Below are 21,037 nucleotides of genomic sequence, written 5' to 3' on the forward strand. Positions count from 1 at the left end.
AGGAAGCTAATGACTTTGAAAGAAATCAGGAAGGAATAAAACTTCCAAAAAAGCCCAAAATAGAAGAAGATGTGAAATATCTCATTGAAAAACCAACTGACTTCAAAAACAGATCCAGAAGAAATAATTTAAGAATTACTGGGCTATCTGAAAGCCACAATCAGGAGAAGAGCCTAGACTTCATTTTTCAAGAAATAATACATCAAAATTTCCCTGAGATCCTAGAAGCAGAGGGTAAAATAGAAATCAAGAGAATTCACCAATCACCTCCTGAAAGAGATTCCCAAAAGAAAAACTTCCAGGAATATTATAGTCAAATTCCAAAACTCCCAAATCAAAGAGAAAATTCTAAAAGCTGCCAGAAACAAACAATTCAACTACTGAGGCTCCATAGTCAGGATTAAACAGGATCTGGCAGCATCTACATTAAGGGCTCCTAGGGATTGGAATATGATATTCTGGAAGGCAAAAGATTTTGATTTACAACTGAGAATCAACTACCCAGCAAAAATGAACATCCTCTTTAAGGGGAAAAGATGGACTTTCAATGAAACAGGGGACTTTCAAACTTAGTGCATTAGAAATATTATCCCTTTTGAGCTTCACAATAACCCTGAAAATAGGTGTTATTATTATTACTCCCATTTTACAGATGAAACTTGAGGTAGACAAAGTAACTGGAGCAGGGCCACATGTCTAATAAATATAGAAAGTTATATTTGAACTCAGATCTTCCTGACGCTAGCCCTAATATCATTTTCATTGCACTACCTAGCTGTTTAGGTTATAGGAAAGTCATAGAATTCACTGGATTCCATTTCTAGTTTAGATTCTTTTTCTCCATTAGAGGAGGTGATTGGAAGGTCAGCAGTACAATTAAAAATATTTTTCCCCAAAAGATAATGTAGATAATAATAGATAATAAGGATTTTTTAAAAGGATGATAAAGATTTAAGAATTATTAACCCTTCGTTGTCATGTCATATGCTGTCAATTCCTACTGTCTAAAATTAAGTTACATTCTATTGTGAGTTATATTCTATCTTACACATTATGATAACATGATCCTTTGTATTTGTTTTTATTCACTTTCCAAGTCAAGAAATGAATAATGTAAAATGCAGAACCTGGTCCACAGGAGTCAGCAAGTCTCAGTGGGAACCCTATCTCAGTCATAACCCTCATGTACATATAACATCTAAAAATCAACATCATGCACATGGGTAAAACCTTCAGATTGTCAACTAAAAACTGATATAAACTGAAAGCAATTGGACCTAGAGGTCCAATATAGAAGTCCATTTGTCTTCAATTACTAAGGAGTTTTCTGAATCTGACCTCACAAAGGACAACAATTAGCACCCATCCTTTGAAGTTCTAAAAAAAGAGAACTTTAAAATATGAAACATTACTTGCCATTATTATCAAATCCGTGGGTAAACTCATGGCCAACAATGACGCCTATAGCACCATAACTCAGAGACCTATAACATAGACATATAAACAAGAGAAAGTTAGAAGGGTGAATCTCAGAAACATATTCTTCTAAATATTAAATAACTCTCTACCTTTGAATCAATTGCAGTGAATACAAACTAAAAAAACCCAAGCCCACAAAATAGGAGGAAAAACCTGAAATCAGTGATTTTATCTAATTGAAATAGAAATAAAAAAACAAATTGTAAGATAATCTATATGCTTATACATGGTAAGCTCATACATACATACATACATACATAAGTGTATAAACACATCCATACACATGCACACATGCATATATATGTGTACATGCACACACATTTCAATTCAAATACCTAAGGCATCAGCAGAATTAGAATGGTCCTGCCACTTACCTTGCCATCTATTTTCTAGCTAAGAATTCATCAGAATGATGCTACAGTATTAAAAATGAAATTGCTATCTTAATGTAGTCACATAAAAAAAAGGAAGGATCAAAGATTAAAAGGGATCTCTGTGTTGTCAGCTCTAATCATTCTCCTCTGGCTTATGTGACAGACAGGTCTGCAAATGCATGACACAGATTGTGAAGCATTAACCAGATTTCCATTAAGTTTTCAAAAGAAGGTGTTAACACTATTTCCTTCATCTTTGCAGAAATCAAAAAATATATATATATGCAATCACATCTAATGCACTAGAAAGCCATAAATGGGGATTTAATCATTCTCAAAGTGGCAGATTATATCTACTTCTTGACTGTTTTATTTGGTTGTCCAACCTTCTGAAGAGGACAATAAGAAGCTTTCTCTTAAAACTGTAATTCATGAGATGTGTTCCTTAGATCAGGAGCTAAAATTGTCTAGAATGCTGGAATATTTTGCTGTCTCCTGCCAGCATACCACCACAAACATCAAAGGAACCTTGGATATAGACAATACCCATTACCCCACAAGAGCAGGCAGCTAAAGTTTTTGAAGTAACATGTTATTACAGGACATAATGATCCTTAACATACTAATTGTTTATCTCAACTGTACCCAAGGAAGTGCACTCAGATTTAATTTTTCCCCTTGGTAGCCATTTTTTCCTTTGTGATTTCCTTCCTGCAAGATCATTTGCATTTGATAAAATGTTTCCTACTGTTTTTCCATCATTGCAAACCTTCATTAAAGGAATAACAGTAAAATTATGCATTTCAATCACGGAGCTATTGTGTAATTTTACATAGTGCAGGGTTTTATCAGCAGCAGTAGATATCTATTCTAAGAGCTTTTTCTGATCTCTGCAACAAAGTTAGTTTTTCCTTCATTGGGTCCTAGTTCCTCATGGTTAACAGACTAGCTGAACTGAAGCAGCAGAGAAAGTGTCCCTGAAGTAATTGTTTGAGGGGGTGGAATAGAAAAGGGGAGATGATGCTCTAACAGGTCTCTTCCTGGAGCAACTAGTAACAAAGAATTCAAAGATAATTTTGTAATAGAACTAGAGCAGAAAAGGCCTTCCGGGGCTTCTCTTTTATAGATGAAGAAACTGAGGCAGAGTTAGATAAAGGTTATCAAATCTGTGTATAACTCTATTTTAGAAGCACTTAAGCACAATAGATATAGGCAGATATGGATAGATATATAATAGGCAGATATAATTAGATAGCTATAATAGATAAAATTAAATGTCATATGAAGATAAGATATTCTATTAGGCAAAATGCATATTCTCCTTTCTGAACAAAGTCAGAAAATGTTTGAAATCAATAGATGTTATAAAAACAACATGTTTCTTTCTAAATACACTCACAAAATTCTAACTTGTTCGCTAGGGGACGATCATTTCCAACAGAGAAAATTTAGCTCATTAAATGTACCACTGGCAGCTTTTAAAAACAAGTTTGAACAGTGTGTTCAGTGTTTCACTGATTCCAGAGCTGGTCCTGGGACTGAAAATAATATGTATTCATAGTGCTTTTTTCCCCAAATAGTCCCAGCTCAGTGTTAAAAAGTACAGATACATACCTCTTTATTGATATTGAAAATGTCCATGATTTCTTTGTTTAAATGTAAATGCTTTTGGAGGAGATGTCATTAATAGCTCTTCAGGGATTAGTTTATCAAATTGCTTTCCATCGTAGAGGTAAAGTAGCTGAGATGAAATGGGACAAAAGACAATTTGGAATGGGGTGGGGTTGGGAAGAGAAGATCATGTCATGGACCAAGAGAGGCAGACCTGGGCAGGAGACTTCAATGGGGAGGAAAAGAGTAGTGGCAGGAGGAGCACAGGCAACTAAATGGCTCAGTGGATAGAATTCCAGACAGGTAGTCAGAAAGACCTGAGTTCAAATCCTGTCTTAGATATTAACTAGTTGTGTGATCCCAGATAAGTCCTTTAACTCTCAGTTTCCTCAAATGTAAAATGATCTGAAGAAGGAAGGAACAAACCATTCTAGTAGCTTTGTCAAGAAAACCCCAGATGGAATCACAAAGAGTTGGACATTATTGAAATGATTAGACAAAACAAAATAGAAGCATAGCTAATGTCTAGAAGTGGCAAGAAAGGCAGTAGAAAATTACAGGCCAGAAGTACCAAACAAATCTTCAGATCTACCTCATAATTTTGCCTACAGCTAATTCCACCTCTCCAAATGCTTTTGCTAAACACCAGTTGTGTGACCCTGGAGAATTCCTTTTTCTTCATCTGTTAAAAGGTAGATTGGTCTTAATTGCCTCCAAGTTTCTTTCTAGTTTTAAAGCTATGATCTTAGGATATAATAAAGGGATGATATCATACAAATAGAAATGGTGGCCACTAAATACTACATATGACTTTCTATATGCTACATGGTGACATAGAAAATGATGTTGACATTATCCATGTCCTGCTGGGTTGTGTATTATTTTATTAAATTATTTATTACTAAATATTAATAATTATTGTATTATATATAATAATTTATAATAGAATCATGATATAAATAAGACTATAGCATGATATATTAATAATTAATATATTATATGTTATTATTTTGTTAAATATTTCCTAATAACATTTAATCAGGATGTTGAAAGTCACAATCAGTTGCTGTTCTCATGTTTGTAAAGCAACTTGGGATTCTGGAGGATCTATTAACAAAGAAAGTTCCCATTTTCTATAATTTCATAAGTAAAGTGATACCATCAAAGTTGCAGTCTTATTCCCCCTAATCATTTTACCTGCCATATGTATTCCCTGAGTTCTCATAGACTTCTATACTTCAGAAGAGAGCTAGATTTAAGAAGAATAAATGCTAAGAGCAGGTTCAAAAGTGTTGAACTAAGAGTCAGGAAGTGTCCTTTAAGTCACACCTCTTTCAGGAAGCCTTCTCCAACCCTTCTAAATTCTAGTGCCTGCCTTCTGCTCATTACTTTCTATTTATCCTGTATATAGCTTTCTTTGTACATGTTAGCTGCATATTTTCTCCACCATTAGAATGTAAGCTCCTGGAGGGCAGAAGCTGTCTTTTGCCTCTTTTTGTGTCCCCAAGGCTTAGCACAGAAATCTGTCAAGTAGTAGGTACTTAATAAATATGTATTGAATGAATGAATAAAAGGAAGGAAGCCTAAATTTAACTCTCCCTTTGGACAGTGACCTGGAGCAATTTTTATTTGCTGTGTTGATAATGAAAAAAAATAAAGCATTGATAATGATACTTGAGCTACCAAAGAAAGTGCTTTGAAAACCATAAGACTCAGGGGCAGCTAGGTGGCGCAGTGGATAAAGCACCAGCCCTGGAGTCAAGAGTACCTGGGTTCAAATCAGATCTCAGAAACTTAATAATGACCTAGCTGTGTGGCCTTGGGCAAGCCACTTAACCCCATCTGCCTTGCAAAAAACCTAAAAAAAAATATAAAGATCTATCAATTGTACTGCTGTGTCTATACTCCTAAAACAATAAAAAAAAGCAAAAGGAAAACCATAAGACTCTATGGAAATAGGAACTGTTTTGGCAACTACACATATTCATACACACACCACATACATGTATACACCCCACTCACATACATACCACACACACCACACATACACACACACACACACACACACACACACACACACACACACTTTTTAAACAGATTATCTGTAATTTAATCAGCATAGGGAGATCCAAGGGATGAATTCCCTCTATTAATGAAGATGAATAACAATTCTAAAATTTATTGTTTTATAGAATTACATGTATTATCAAGATGTAAGGTGACTTATTCAAAATTACACAGTTAGTAAGTACCAAAGGTAGGAACTGTATCTTCTAGACTTCAAAACCAGCTCTCTACTATCTTTCTTTTCAAAATATTATATGGTCAAATCTCACCAACAATGTTCAGAATTTTTGCTTTTTCACTTTTCTCCAATCAATCCTAGTGACTAGCACCAAACATAAATGCCCCTTTCAAACAGATATGAAGTTCTCTATTTATCCTTGGGGCTTTGAGGAGAAATGGATATAATGTTGGACTTGGATTCAGAAAACCTGGGTTCAGCATTTCCTCTGATATTAGATATGTGACCTTGAGCAAGTTACTTAACTGTTCAGCCTCAATTTCTTGATTGGAAAAAGTGTGATAATAATATTCAGCACAGAGCTGACATGAGAATCCAATAAAATCTTTAAATTGTGTTTAACAAAGGGCAGCTAGGTGGCGCAGTGAATAAAGCATCGACACTGGAGTCAGGAGGACCTGAGTTCAAATGTGACCCAAGACACTTAATTATTACCTGGCTGTGTGACCTTGGGCAAGTCACTTAACCCCATTGCCTTAAATAAAAATAAAAAATAAATAAATTGTGTTTAACAAATTTCAAATATCAGTTATTATTATTTTTTTACTATGCAATACATTAATGAAATTCAAAATCTATTTACTATGTACTTTTATTTTCCTTCCCTTTCTTGATCAATTTATTATTCCATACTTTTTTTTAAAAAGTTTCTTTTGTTTTTTATTTACTCACCGTGGATATGCTGTTCCCCAGAAGAAAGGCTTTTGAAGTTCTCCTGCTGGAAACCCTAGGGGGAAGAAAAATGAAGTGAATTTAAACATTTGTGCTTCTTTCTTTCTATCTGTATCCAGAGTTATTGGGGCCAGTGGGCATTCTTTGTATTTGGAGAAGTCTCCTAACTTCTAACTTCAATTCTTCAACTTTATTTGACATTGTCAAGGTAACTTGCTTGGAAGTTAAAAATGGCAACATTTCAGTCTGCTGGGACCTTTGCTTCTGGTTTCTCCTGTTTGAGGTATATGACCATTTAGTAGCTTTACCTTATGGAGAAAATCATATATAAACATGCACAAAGAGAGAAATTCTGAAATCAATACCATTGAAGAGTTGAGTTGATTTCAGGTTTTATATTTTGTTTTACCTTTTTTTTCCAAGGTGGGAAGAGACTGAACTCTATTTTTCCTTTCTCTTTTCTTCTCAACTTTTAGTTGATGCAAGGGATCAAAATTTAGAACTATCTATGTGGTACAATGGATAGAGGACTCAGACTGGCCCTGAGTTCAAATCTAGCTCAGACAGTTATTAGTTGTGTGACCCTGGACTTAATTGCTATTTGCCTCAATTTCCCCTTCTGCAAAAATGGAGATAAAAATAGCATCTACTTCTTGAGTTTGTTGTGAGGATAAAATGAGATAATTTGTAAAGCACTTTGCAAACCATAAAGAGCTATAGAAATAGTCACTATTATCATAAGCAAGAGGAGGCATGTTACTATTATAGACTAGCTCCATGAGGGGAAAGCTCCTCATAACACTGCCAAGAATATCATCTTTAGGACAACATTGATCATAACACCTAAACTTGTGGCAAGTTAAGATTACTCCGGCTTCCTCATTCTCCCCAGGGCTGCTCTTTGTCTGCTTTCCTCAAGATTATTCCTATATACTTAATTATACCCATGATATGGGTCACTAAACATGATGCTTTCATGGAACAAATTAATGACATTACACAGGACCTATACCTTATAGATTAATCTATCTGGCATCTCGGGAATCATAAGGAAGGAACTGAGTTCAAATCTGATCTCAGACACCATGTTGCTTATTCTTTTACTAGCATTCAGGGCCATCTCCAGGAGTCCTGAATCATTTCTGACCACTAGAGACCCAGATGGCTGGTGACTTAGCACAGCACCCCATCCCTCAATTTCCAATTTACATGCTTTTCATGGCATCACTTCCGTGATGTCATGATCTTCTTTGACAACAAAGGACAAACAGCATCATCATCATCAATTTATCTGGCATAAGGGAGGCAGTATGATGTAGTAGAAAGAATACTAGATTTGAGATCCAGCAGTTCTTTCAAATACTATATGACCTTGGAAAAGTCACTGAAACTTTTCAAATTATGATTTCCACATCTTTAAAATGATTACTTCATATGGTTGTTGTGAAATTCAAAGAAGATATAACAAAGATAAAGCATTTTGTAAAAATAAAACGTATGCCAACAATGTTAGCTACTATGATTATTCCTATCAATCTCCTTTTTTGATAATGGTCCATTGCAGTATGAATTTTCAAGATGAAGAATTTAATTTCAAAAGGTAGATTTTTTTCAGTTCAGAATGTGCTTTCCCATATGTTCATGATCTCTATCTCTCTGTATCTCTGTTTCTCCTTGTTTCTGTCTCTTTCTCTGTCTCTGACACTCTCATTCTCTCTCTCTCTCTCTCTCTCTCTCTCTCTCTCTCTCTCTCTCTCTCTCTCTCTCTCCTCTACTATCCAACAATTCAACAAATATTTATTAAGGACTTATCATATGCAAGAAACTGCCAGAATCTGGGGATAGCAAAGATGGAAACAAAATAGTCACTGCCTGCAAGGAGTTCACATTCTATTGCATTTTTCAAAGACTGAAAAATCTCTTTAAAAGACTATCTCATCCCAGCTTTGATAACATTTACTGATTTCCCAAAATCTCTGATTTCTTTAAATCTCATCTCTTCTTTAAACAATAGGTCTGTTTTAAGAATCTTTCCAAAGTCCAAAATAGACGCTAAGTCTCCATGGTTTTATGAAAATTCACTTACCAATAATATATCAGATCTTAATCAGCAGAAAGATAACGTTATATTCACTTCTTAAATTGAATAGGCCCCTCTACATGTTATCGTATACAGAATTCTTAGATACTTCCAAACCCAGAGAAAAGAAATGGTTGACATTTCCTTGCCCTCTCTTTTCAATCATTCACTGTTACTAGTCTCAAAGTCACATATAGCTGCCATGACGTTACTCTGATCAGCTCTATCTGTTCACCTTGTCAGGTCCAAAGTACCCAGTGCTGATAAAAAAAAATAATCTGATGCCCCTCTGTCTGTTTTGCTTGAGCGAATGGATAAATGGCTTAAGCCAGGTTTTTGGCAAATTCAGACTAGCTAAAATGATAATTCTAAATCCCGACAGGGTCAACTCAATATCTTATCTTTTGAAATAGATAAGCAGAGATGAAAAATAAAAAATGAAGAGAGTATTTCCTTTTTCATAGATTTTTTCTACACTCTCATATATGTGTATGTGTATGTTGTGTATGTATATGTATATATATATATATACATATATATATGTCTTTTTTTACTTCAGAATTTTCCTCACCATTGGTTTCATGCTTTTTAATGTTTTAATGCCACTTTTTCTCACTATTATTTATGAATTCTCTCACCTACCCCCTCCAGAATTAAATACAGATACTGAAATACAGAGAAAGAATTTTTTTTTGCTTGAAAAAAAGAAGTGGAATGTGGTCAATGCCTTCTTTCTAATTTCCCCTTCAATATTACTATACTGTTCTATGTCCTTAAACGCTATAATGAAGTCAGACAAGAAACACTGGTTATGTAGCAGGCACTAGAAAGACAAACTAAAAAAAAAAGAAAAACAGTGTCTGTCCAACAAAATACATACATACATACATATATATATATATATATATATGTATATATATATATATATATACACAGTATATTTATTGAGTTGTTTTCAGTCATGTCTAACTATCCATGATCCCATTTGAGGTTTACTTGGCCTAAGTACTGGAATGGTTTGCCATTTCCTTCTCCAATTCATTTTACAGATGAGAAAACTGAGGCATCTTTAAGTGACTTCCCCAGGATCACACAGCTAGTATCTGAGACTAGATTTGAACTCAGCAAGATAAGTCTTCTCACTCCAATGACACCCAGTTGCCCCAGATATAATAAAAATTCAAATCAAATAAAAATTAACTGGTATCAGGAAAGACCTTATGTGGGAGATGGTACCTAAGTAAAATCACAAAATCATCCTAGATCAGTTTTCTAATAGTACCATATGTGCCCAGACATCAGGACAGGGTTATAGACATAAGAAATCTTTGTAGGAAAGCATATTCTCTCATGTCTCCAAAAAATAAATGATACTCCAAAAGGATACATCTATGTATGCACCAATTAATCTCCAAGTAAAGGAATTTGAAAGTAAGAAGCAAAAGAAGAAAGATATGTTTATGAGCTAATTGTTTCTCCATGGGCCAAGTAGAAGAGGTTACATAAAGGATTCCTGTACCAGTTGGGAGATGAATTGGGTGATCACTCATATGCTTTCCAGATGTCAGATTCCATAAAGTCACACTTTTATGGAACTAAATTTCTATAAGTTCATGAGTCCAATACTTAAAGGTGAGGCTCTGATTATTCATAAGTAAAATAAAATATATGCCAAATTTTATACTATTATAAAACATTGGTGGGCAGAGGGCATTTGTTAGTTTTCTTCTATGTGATATACCTTTCATGCATCTAAAGTAATTTTAGTCTATCTCTCCAGTCTGAGTTTCATATAAACTGCTATCATCATCCTAAGGAGAGTGCCTTAACAGGAAAATATGTTTAGACCTTCTCATAGCCTTTCCACAAGCAGTAGTAGCTGCAGGATCTTTAAATTCCATTGGTGGGGAGGAATGGCAGAAGGCATGGTTTTATGATAAAGTGGAGAACTGAGTCGAATTATTACCTACAATTCTATGGGAATCATTATATGAAATCAAAGTATATTGATAAAATTTAATAGAATACTTACACTCTGAAATATCTCTATTCAACAGAAAACTTAGGATGCATTTGATTATCTAACTTTTCCTTTCAAAAGCATCTGTTATTCTAGTAGTATTGCTATTCCTGCAGACTAAAGGCTACATAAAGTATACATTTATAAAGTTCATTGCCTGTCAGAAAACATAGAACAAGAAGTAAGAAAAAGATTGAGATACTTAAAACAGAGTCAATAGCCTTTAATGGAAGTTTTTAGGGTCAAATGCATTTTAAATATATATATATATATATATATATATATATATATATTGATATCTACATATAAATATAATTGGTAACTTTTTCAATCTTATGTATTTTATTTTATGTGGCTAAAAATATTATTTTGAGAAGTCCATAGACTTCTTCTGCCAAAGGCATCCAAGACATGAAAAAAAGTTAAAACTTCCTGCTCTGGAGAATAGGGTTTCTCTTCAGTGGACTCTGGTTCTTATTTTATGTAAGACAAATTCATTGCTATTTTTCTCCACACATCTAATAGTTCTTTGACCCAAAGAACAGGGACCAGAGTATCATAAGTTCACAAAGGAAAGTCCTTTATTGGTTTATGCAGAATTGGGAAATTATGACTCCTGATCCTTTTACTCCCCCTATCCTTACATATCAGTTCACCTCCATTCTGAAGAACAAAATGCTTTGGAAAGGAAGACTTAGTGGAGTTATAAATACCTGAGGTATGCTCGTCTAGTGGAAAACACATTGGATTTGCAATCCAAAAATCTGAGTCCAAATCTTGGCTTTGCTAACTTTTTCAGGCTTCATTTTCCTTATCTGTAAAATGAAGGGGTTGAACCATATCACCTCTAAAGTTAGTTATAAATCTATGCTCCTGTGATCAGGAAAAGGATCAAACACAATGGAATCAACAGATATGCCTAGAATTTAGAACATATTCCTTTAGGCCTAGTAACTTCATTAAGTTCATATTATTCAACTACTGACCTCATGAGATTCTAGGCACATTATTTAACTTCCTTATCTTCTCCAACTTTTGCATCTCTATAACTAGAACTAAAAATCTTTAGAAGTCATTAATTTCTAAGATTTTTCTTTTATTTGATTCTATTATTGTTATTTACATTCATATGATGCTAATTAGGATGCAATCTCTCTCATTAAATTGAATATGTTAACATCTTTTTACTTATTTTCTAGGATTGACTAGATCCCCAAAAGATGACAGTGACTTCACTACTCACTGACAAATCTCCTAAACCCAAATAGCTAGCTTTTCTTTTTTATTCTTTTTAAAAAGAAAAACAGAAATTTAAAAAAAAAACTTAACTATAAACCTCTAGAAGAGCTAAACTAATTCCAGATTTCAATTATTTTATTCCTGACTTATTTTATTGTTTGACTGCTTCAGAAGCATCAGTATTACTAAATTAATGATCTTTCAAACCTACTATGAGCCAAAAAGCAAAAGTAGACTTGAGAAAGAATGAAGATTGGTTTTCAATTAGTCAACCTCCAGAATCACAACTGGGCTCCAAGGAATATTAAGTTATTCATAGTGAAGTTCACATGTCAGTTATAAGGGAGTTATTCATGTAAAAGATAGCCTGTCCAAAGATGAATCAACCCCACACAAATGCAGAGAAATATAAAGTATCATTCAAAGACTACAGGATAGCGACTTACTCTCAAAGGTCTATTACAATACCGTTATGAAGTTAACTGAACTTAATCACAAAAAAAAAAACAACAAAACTTATTGGAAGGCAGCTATGATAGCTAATCTTTGCTGATTTCTGTTATTTCAATCAAAAAGTAGTTTTTTAATTTTATTCTGAACTAAGAAGTAAAACAAACATTTCTATAACAGAATAGAAAAAAAGATGACTGCACATGAGACTGCAAAATCTATTCTATACAACTTCCTATTCTTTTTAAATATACAATAAAGTTATATAAATGCTACATGATAACTATTTATTAGGTACCTACTATGTGTCAGGGACTGGGAAATACAAAGTAAAAAGAAGGAAACAATTCCCATGTAAGTTTACAATCTCAAAGTGAAAACAAGTATATATACAAGTAAATATACAGAGAATAAATTTAAGGTTGTTTAATATAAGGTAGTCTCAGGGTGACAGTAGTAATTTGGGTTGATCCTAGAAAGTGCTACTTGAAGAAAAAGAAGAATCATCTAAAACAGAGAGTAGAAAATGCATTTCAGACAAAAGGAAAAGCTAGTAGAGAAAGGCAAAAAGAAGAGATGAAGTGCTTTGTGTGGAGTATAGAGAAAAGTTCAGTTGGCTTGATTACAGTGTGAGAGAGTATTAGAATCAACTGGATAGGTAAGTTGGGCCAAGTTTTGAAAAACTTGAAACTCTAAATAGAAGTGTTTTATATTTGAGAGACAACTGGGAACCACTAGAATGGGTTGATTATGAGACGAAATGGTCAGATCTGCACTTAAGAAAAATTATTTTGGCAACAGTTATCTCTACTATTATAATAGCTTCTTGATTTGGTCTCTCTTGAGAGACTAAATTTGTAAATCTGCCAAACTTTATCCTTTTTCCCAATCCTTCACACAGTTGCCAAAATAATCTTCATGAGGCACAATGTTACTCATCACCTCAAAAATATTCAGTAGCTCCCTAATGCTTCTAGGTTAAAATACAAAAACTTTAGCTTATCTACAATCCTACATTATCTAACTCCATCCTTATTTCATATCAGTCACTTTCATGCCATCTATATTGCAGCCAAAGCAAAAAATTAGCTGATGCAGAAACTTGCTACATTTCCTTCTTGTATGCATTCATTCACACATCTTATACTTAATCTCATATTTATTCTCTTTATAATTCTGTATATTTATTTGTATATACACTTGCTGTCTCCCCCTTGAGAATGCAAATTCCTTCCATTTTTCCTTCTTTGTACTTATATTTTCTGACAATAGCAATTAGTAGGTACTTAATAAATAATTGTTATCATGTAACTTTTTACTTCATAAATTTATCACTGTGTCCTCATATCTCAGAATCTTTATCTTCCTGTAAGACCAAAAAATAAGACCACTTCCTCCATCTGATCCACACAGAACAAAGTATAATCTGCCTTCTCCCAATATCCTTTGAGTCCATTATATGCATCCTTTGGTTAAAATTCCTCTCTCCTTTTTAGTGAACAAATTGCATATTATTTCCCTTACCCCCAACTCTAAGATAAATATAAATTCCTTGATGATGACAGAAATTGTTTTATTTTTTCTTTGTACCTATAGCTTGACATTTTTTTCCCTACAAGTCAAGCCAGAAAAAGAAAGGAAGGAAACAAGCAAGTTGCAGTAAAAAGGAAGGATGACTCTAAACTATTACTTAGAAAGACAAATAAAGTGGTTCATAAAACCTTAGTTTGAGAGCTATAAGGGACCTCAGAGGCCATTATTTTTCAAATGAAGAAATGAGTCTCAGAGAGGTTAAGTGACTTGCCCAGGTGTACTAGTAAATGTCCAGGATAATATTTGAACCCAAATCTTCCTGACTCCAAGTAAAAATACCCTATTCACCATGGCATACTGCCTCTAAATTTACAGTGTGCACTTTACAATATTTTCCAAAGTAAAAAAGAAACATTTTCTGAGATGTATTTGGACATCACATATTACAATACTAATGCTAAGAATTTTCAAAAAGACTACCATGAAAATAATTACAAGTTATTCACCAACACTGATTCCTGAAGATGAAGTAGAAAAGTTTTCAAATGAGTTTTTTTTTTCAAGAAAAGAATTGGTAAGTTCTAGGCTTCAAAGAACCAAATATCATTGCAAAAAAATAAATCTGATTATATTTTAGTGAACTAGAAAAGACCTATGATTGATGAGGTAGATATCCCTTATAATTTGTCACTAATATGTCAGACATGTCCACTAACATATCAGAGCTAAACTCAGAATTAACAAAAAAGTAAAAAAAGAATGATAAGCAAATGATATAATTTACATTTGAAATAAAAATCCCAAACCATTTAAACAATAGACCATTAAAATGGACAAGAGAAATAACACTGACACCAATTAAAATGATTTTATGTACAACTTAATAAACTGGCAAAAAAAATTATAACAAGGAGACCAAAAGGACCAAGAAACCACCTTAGTCAAGTAATGTCATCCAAATAGAGAGGGATAACTGCCAAAGGCAATACCAGGTTAAAAAATAAACTTATTTATAATATCTTATAAAGAAGTATGATAGAAAATTTTGAGCAATGTAGAATCATAAAGCAATGGAACATAAGTTAAAAGAAGACTTGGGAAGACAGCCAATTAAGCAAAGTCATCCCAACAACATTTAAGGACTTTAGAAGAAGAAACAAACAGAGCAGGAAGACAACAACAGAATAAAAATCAAAAAGATTTGTGAAAATTACTAATTTCCACTAAAAAGAACTAGAACCACCACACTTAATTTCTAATATTTTAATCTGAAATGTGTTTATAGAGGATGTAAATATGGCATTGAAGAGAAGAAAAAGGCAGCTAGATTGGATCAAATATATATAAAGAGATCTGATTTGACACACATTTATTAAGTATTTACTATGTACCAGTCACTTTGCTAAGTGCTGGAGATAAAATGAGAGACAAAAGGTAGTCTCTGTCCACAAAATGATTACAATCTCAAAGACAATTATAAGAACATTTAGATAATGATGCATAATATATAAAGAAAACATTTAGGTAATGATATATAATGTATACAGAAGTGAGAAGATACCCAATAGGTGTGAAAAACTCAAATTTGATTAATATCCAAAAAAGGGGCAACAAAGAGAATATCAATTACTATCAACTCATTTGCCTACTTTTCCATTTATATGAAATTTTTATGGTTCAACTATTCCTGTATGAAGGACATTTTATTTAAGGAGCATTAGTATGGAACAAGCTGGCCTTTGTGAATTATATCCAACAATCAAACATGTCATCATTTCACCACTTAGATGTGTAAAGAATATAAGACCCACTATGAAAAAGGCATTCATAGAGCAATATACCATGTTGTCAGCTGTTTTATCAACAAAATGTTGCCCATCAAGCCATTAAAATTATTCAAGATTCCTTAAAAATGCAACAGAAATTGTCCTTCCTCAATGCCCATCTTCTAATCATAAAAATTAAGCAAAGTATAATTCAAGGAACACTAAAGGTGTTCACTATGATGGAAGAGATCAACAAAAGATTTTATTATAAAGAAAGCTTCCCTGTGAATGATGAAATTTTTTAGTTGCTCCTGTTTGCAAATGACATTTTTCCAATTGTATGAAGTGCCACATAATTTGCTGGCTCTACCAAAAGGAATCTGTAATCATTCAGGAGTATGGCCTGATCATTCCACATGAGAAAAGCACTTGCTATTTAGAATTATCTATTGTAATTAGATCTGAAAAGTAGTATTGCTGTGGACAACTCATTAGGACATGGCATGCATTTTGTTTAGTTTTGTTTTTTACTTTTTTTTTATTTTTGCAAGGCATTGGGGTTAAGTGACTTGCCCAACATCACACAAAACTAGGCAATTATTAAGTGTCTGAGGTCAGTTTTGAATTCAGGTCCTCCCAACTCCAGGGTCAGGACTCTATCTACTGCTCCACCTAGCTGCCCCCTAAGCATTTTGTTTTGATAGAATATTTTACAATTTCCTTCTAAGGGGATATTTCTGTCACTCCTGAAAATGATAATTTTCATCTTTATATAATCACTGACATCTTTAGAGGTTGTATGAATGTCAACCTCTTCCTTTACCAGAAAGTGCAGAGTTCTAACAGATGTGACTCATGTCAAGTGATACAGCAAGAGATAACTTGGCCATCTTGGCCATCTGCTGTCTTCCTGCTGTTGCCTTCCTGCTGTAATATCCATCTGTTTAGAACTGATTTATAGGAAGCAACTTCTTAAGAACACCTCCCCTCCTCGGACTCTCTCTTCTCTATCATTCATGCCTGACTTGAAACCCTAAGGTTTCAATGAAAACAATTCCCTTTTTATTAGTTTTGATATGATCTCATGTCACAATGCTCAATGCCTCAATTTTTTTTTTAGGTTTTTTTTGCAAGGTAAATGGGGTTAAGTGGCTTGCCCAAGGCCACACAGCTAGGTAATTATTAAGTGTCTGAGGTCGGATTTGAACTTAGGTACTCCTGACTCCAGGGCCAGTGCTCTATCCACTGCGCCACCTAGCCGCCCCTATGCCACCTAGTCACCCCAGTGCCTCATATTTTAAAGTAATCTTTAGGGGGCAGAAAAATAAATGTTTGTTCATTGGTAATAATAAAATTAAATTTAAAAAATAAAATGTAGTATTAAGCATTAAAGACATTTTATAAAATTATCCTTTGACACTGATTCTCCCTATCTTGTCTGGGTTGTCTGGATTATCTGGGTTGGAATTTCCATGAACAACAGGAAGATCTTGATACTGATATGCTTAGAAATTTTGACTGCCCGATTTCTAACTTGCACCGGTTCACCCCATCTAAGGCAGCCTGGTGTCTGCTGGGAAAGGGAGGGAGAGAAGGAAGAAGAGAAGGGAAGGGGAGGGGAAGTTACTATATTGTTGTCCTACTTAGTACATACAACTAATCAGTTTTAGCACAACTGCAGTTCAGAAAATTTGAATCCCAGGAAACCATCAACTTATCTACTTGGTTTATCAATTATTACAAGAATGGATTACAAAATAAAAGAGAAAATAAAATGTATTCTCTCATACTGGAATAAGAATTTTTTTCTATTTCCTAATAAACAGTGAATTTCCAGGTGTGAGTTAAAACCACATGTTAGACATGAAGTAAGAAGAAAGAAGTATTTAATTTTTTGTAAAAACTACAGGTTTTTGTCCCCAGTTCTTAAGTTTCATTCTCCTTTGACTTAGGGAAGCAAATAAGGCTTTTTAATTCCCTGGCTATCCCATTTGGTAAAGTAACCCATTTTTCTGAGTTGTATAGTTCAGGGCTTTTATTATGGTATTTCCTAATTGTTTTCTTGGGATGGTTGGAAGGCCTGCAACTGGGAATCCAGCTGCATCTCAACAGGGAATAACCATCTGTGCAGAATCTTCTGAGGAATGTGCTCAAATGAGCTTCACCTTCCAAAATCAGTTTTGATGAGTTTTATTAGTAGTTTAGGCACATTTAAGTTAAGATCTCCAGAATGGCCTATAAGACCCTTAAGTATTTCATTTAGATTGCTTAATTAGTCTTCAAGTGAATAAACCTATTTTCCCCTTGGTTTGATCCCTACTTAATTTGAGTCCTCCCCATAAAATTTCTAAATTTGCACAGTGAATTTTACTGAAATCTCAAGTTTAGGTGAACTTTTTCAGGGCTAACTAGGATGGTCTAGCATAGACTATAACATTACCCTCATTCAAATTTTCTTTTTAAGCTAGAAATCATTAAAGGAATTCCAAGGGAATCATGGATATTGCAGAAGCAGAGAATCACAGAACTTCCCAATCTCCAAGGACCTCTGAGACCACTGAATCTAAACCATAACTGAACAAGAAACTGCTCTGAAACAAAGCGAACAAGTGGGCATTTAGCCTCTACTTGATAATCATTACCTCCCTAAGTAGTCCACTCTGCTTTGACAAAACTCTAATTATTAGAAAGTGACAATGATCCTCTTTGTTTTTTTTGCAACCACCATCCAAGTTTCTTTGGTATTGGAGTACCAAAGGGAAGTCTCTTTTAAAAGAGTGCCCAAAGGGATACTGATGAGAACTGGAGTTTTCACCTGCCTCCATCTTCACTGTATTTCTCATATAGAGCAGGACTTTTTTATTTTCACCAATAAGGAGTTCCTTATTAAAGAACTGTGCAAGGATTGTTTTATTCTTTTCTCTCTCTCTCTCTCTCTCTCTCTCTCTCTCTCTCTCTCTCTCTCTCTCTCTCTCTCTCTCTCTTTTTCTTTTTGTCTTGTTCAAGTCATAGAGCTACTAAGGGCTTGAGGCTAAATTTAAACTCAGATCCTTCATTCCAGGGCTGGTGCTTTAGACACTGTGTGCCACCCAGGTGCTCTTGTTCACTCTTTATCTTTGTATTCCCAGCACCAAAGAGAGTGCCTAGAACATCATAAGTACTTATAAGAAAGTGCTAGCTGAATTGAATGCAGGACCCTGGCTTCTCATTAGAATATCAGGCATAAATTTCAATAATATGCAGGCCTCAAGTGATTCAGCCTCTGTTCATTTAGTTTCCGACTTACAGACTCAGGTAGATTCCAGATCTTGATAGTAAGCCCCAGGTTCCCTCTCCAAACACTATTATTTCAAGTCCTATTATTCTGTTAACAGAAAAAGTTTGCCTGTGACTGTCTTGTATTAATTGTAAGGTTTTCAACAAGCTTAGACCCTGACTTTGAAGAAAATATGCTTCAGATTTGTTAGGCACCTTATCTTAAATAGTGAAACATCCTTGATTAAATTAAAGCAATCAACTGCTCTGTGTACTTCAAGAAAGCTAATAGAATTACTTATTTGGCCCTTAGGGATGCTTGTTTTTTAATACATTGGGGTTTTTTGCTTATAATAATTCAAGAATATATTTCAGGCTATTAAAATGGAAACTAATTTTAGAACTAGGCTTTTTGCAGTTATATCTCCTATATGGAATAAATTAAATTATATAAATTTATACTAAAGCTCTGAGTATACTTCAAAAAATCCACATTTTTTAAAATTAAAACAAAAAACAAGAATCAGATGTGGTGAGTATTTCATAAAGAACTGTTGCTATTGTCTGTAAGAGAGATCCCTGATTTGGGCCCTGCTACCACCATCAACAATTAACCAATTGTCAGTGATAAAGAGCCCCAAGAATAGCAATGTCTCACATGCTAACCTCCAGCCACAGTTTTACACATTTTAAGTATTTAATAATTGCCTACATGGGAGAAAAATCCAAAGGCACCATTCTCATTCAAATCAAAGTGTGGTAAGCAAAATATCTAGGGTTCTCTTGGTTGCTAAGGACCTCAAGACACTTAGGGCAAGGGCCATGTAAGCAGAACTCCTCCTTTTCTTGTCTATCCCAAAAGCTTCTTTCTAGAAGGATAATTAATCAAGAAAAATACAAGTTAGCCTTGAGTCTCTGTATATATTGGATTTTAAATTTCTATGATGACATGATTTAAATTTTCTTGTACTGCAATGGACATTCACACACTTTTCAGTTAAGGAAACTCAGGTTCAAAAGATTCAGTCAGTGACTTGCCCAGGGTCTATCACATAGCTAATGAGTTTATGAGGCAAGATTTGGAGGAACCAAAGCTTTCTTCTCCAAATATAGCAAGCTATCCTATAAGACATGCTATTTCACTGTAAAATAATAACAATGGAAGCTCCTGAGGAATAAGGATTATAACTTCTATTTTGTACCAATACAAATTAAACCTAGCCCAGTGTCTGGTATATTGTAGTTACTTAATAAATACTTGTTGATTGAGTGACTATGTGAGTAAAATACTGAGCTGAAACTCAAGACTAAAGGACCTTATTCTAGTGTCCTGCTCTACCACTCCCTTACCGTGATTTTGGCCAAGTTACTTTCAGCTCTATTAGGCTAATATTTTACATTTGCCAGACATTTCACAATTGACAATATGCTTTTCTATAAATGGTATCTTATCTGATTATCAAAATAACACCATGAGAAAAGTATATGATCCTTTTCCTTAAAAAAATGAGGAAACTTAGAAGTTATAGCAATTAAGTGACTTACCCAAGAAAGGAATCAGTAATTTACTGTTTACTATATACCAAGAACTTTGTAAATACATTTGATAATACATTTTTAAATACATATTTGATCTTCACAACAACCCTAGGAGGTTGATGCTACTGTGAACTCCATCTTATAATCAAGGAAAGTGAGGCAGTGACTGGCTCAGAGTCTCACAACTAAAAAATATCTGAGGTCATGAATTCAGGACTTCCTTATTCTAGGTCTGGGGCAGCTAGGTGGTCCAGTGGATGGAGCACTGGCCCTGGAGTCAGGAGGAGGGGAGTTTGAATCCAGCCTCAGATACTTAATACCTACTAACTGTGTTACTTTGGGCAAGTCACTTAATGCTGATTACCTCGCCTCCAGGACCATCTCTAGTTATCCTGATTTATATCTGACCACTGGAATCAGATGGCTCTGAAGGAGAAAATGAGGCAGCATACCCTCACTAAAAAAAAAAATTAAAAATAATTCCTTCCATGTGCTTGTCATGGCATCACCTCTCCTGATGTCACCATGGTCTTCTTCAAGAACAAAGGACAAGGGGTGGCTAGGTGGTGCAGTAGATAGAGCAACAGCCCTGGAGTCAGGAGTACCTGGGTTCAAATCCAACCTCAGACACTTAATAATTACCTAGCTGTGTGGCCTTGGGCAAGCCACTTAACCCCATTACCTTGTAAAATCCTTTAAAAAATAGCAAAGGAC

At 34.3% G+C, this 21,037-nt stretch overlaps 1 protein-coding gene across 1 annotated transcript in view; it reads right to left on the reverse strand.

Annotated features, from left to right (window-relative positions):
* PHEX (phosphate regulating endopeptidase X-linked) overlaps positions 1–21,037 on the reverse strand; it is a 256,040-nt gene that overhangs the window by 26,160 nt on the left and 208,843 nt on the right. Inside the window, exons 16-17 of the mRNA XM_074214253.1 lie at positions 6,442–6,496; positions 1,413–1,484 (exon numbers count right to left, since the gene is read on the reverse strand). Coding sequence (XP_074070354.1) covers positions 1,413–1,484; positions 6,442–6,496 — 127 coding nt within the window. The remainder of the gene's footprint in view (positions 1–1,412; positions 1,485–6,441; positions 6,497–21,037) is intronic.

The sequence above is a fragment of the Macrotis lagotis genome, chromosome 1 (assembly GCF_037893015.1).
Source record: "Macrotis lagotis isolate mMagLag1 chromosome 1, bilby.v1.9.chrom.fasta, whole genome shotgun sequence".
In the NCBI taxonomy this organism is placed as follows: Eukaryota; Metazoa; Chordata; class Mammalia; order Peramelemorphia; family Peramelidae; genus Macrotis; species Macrotis lagotis.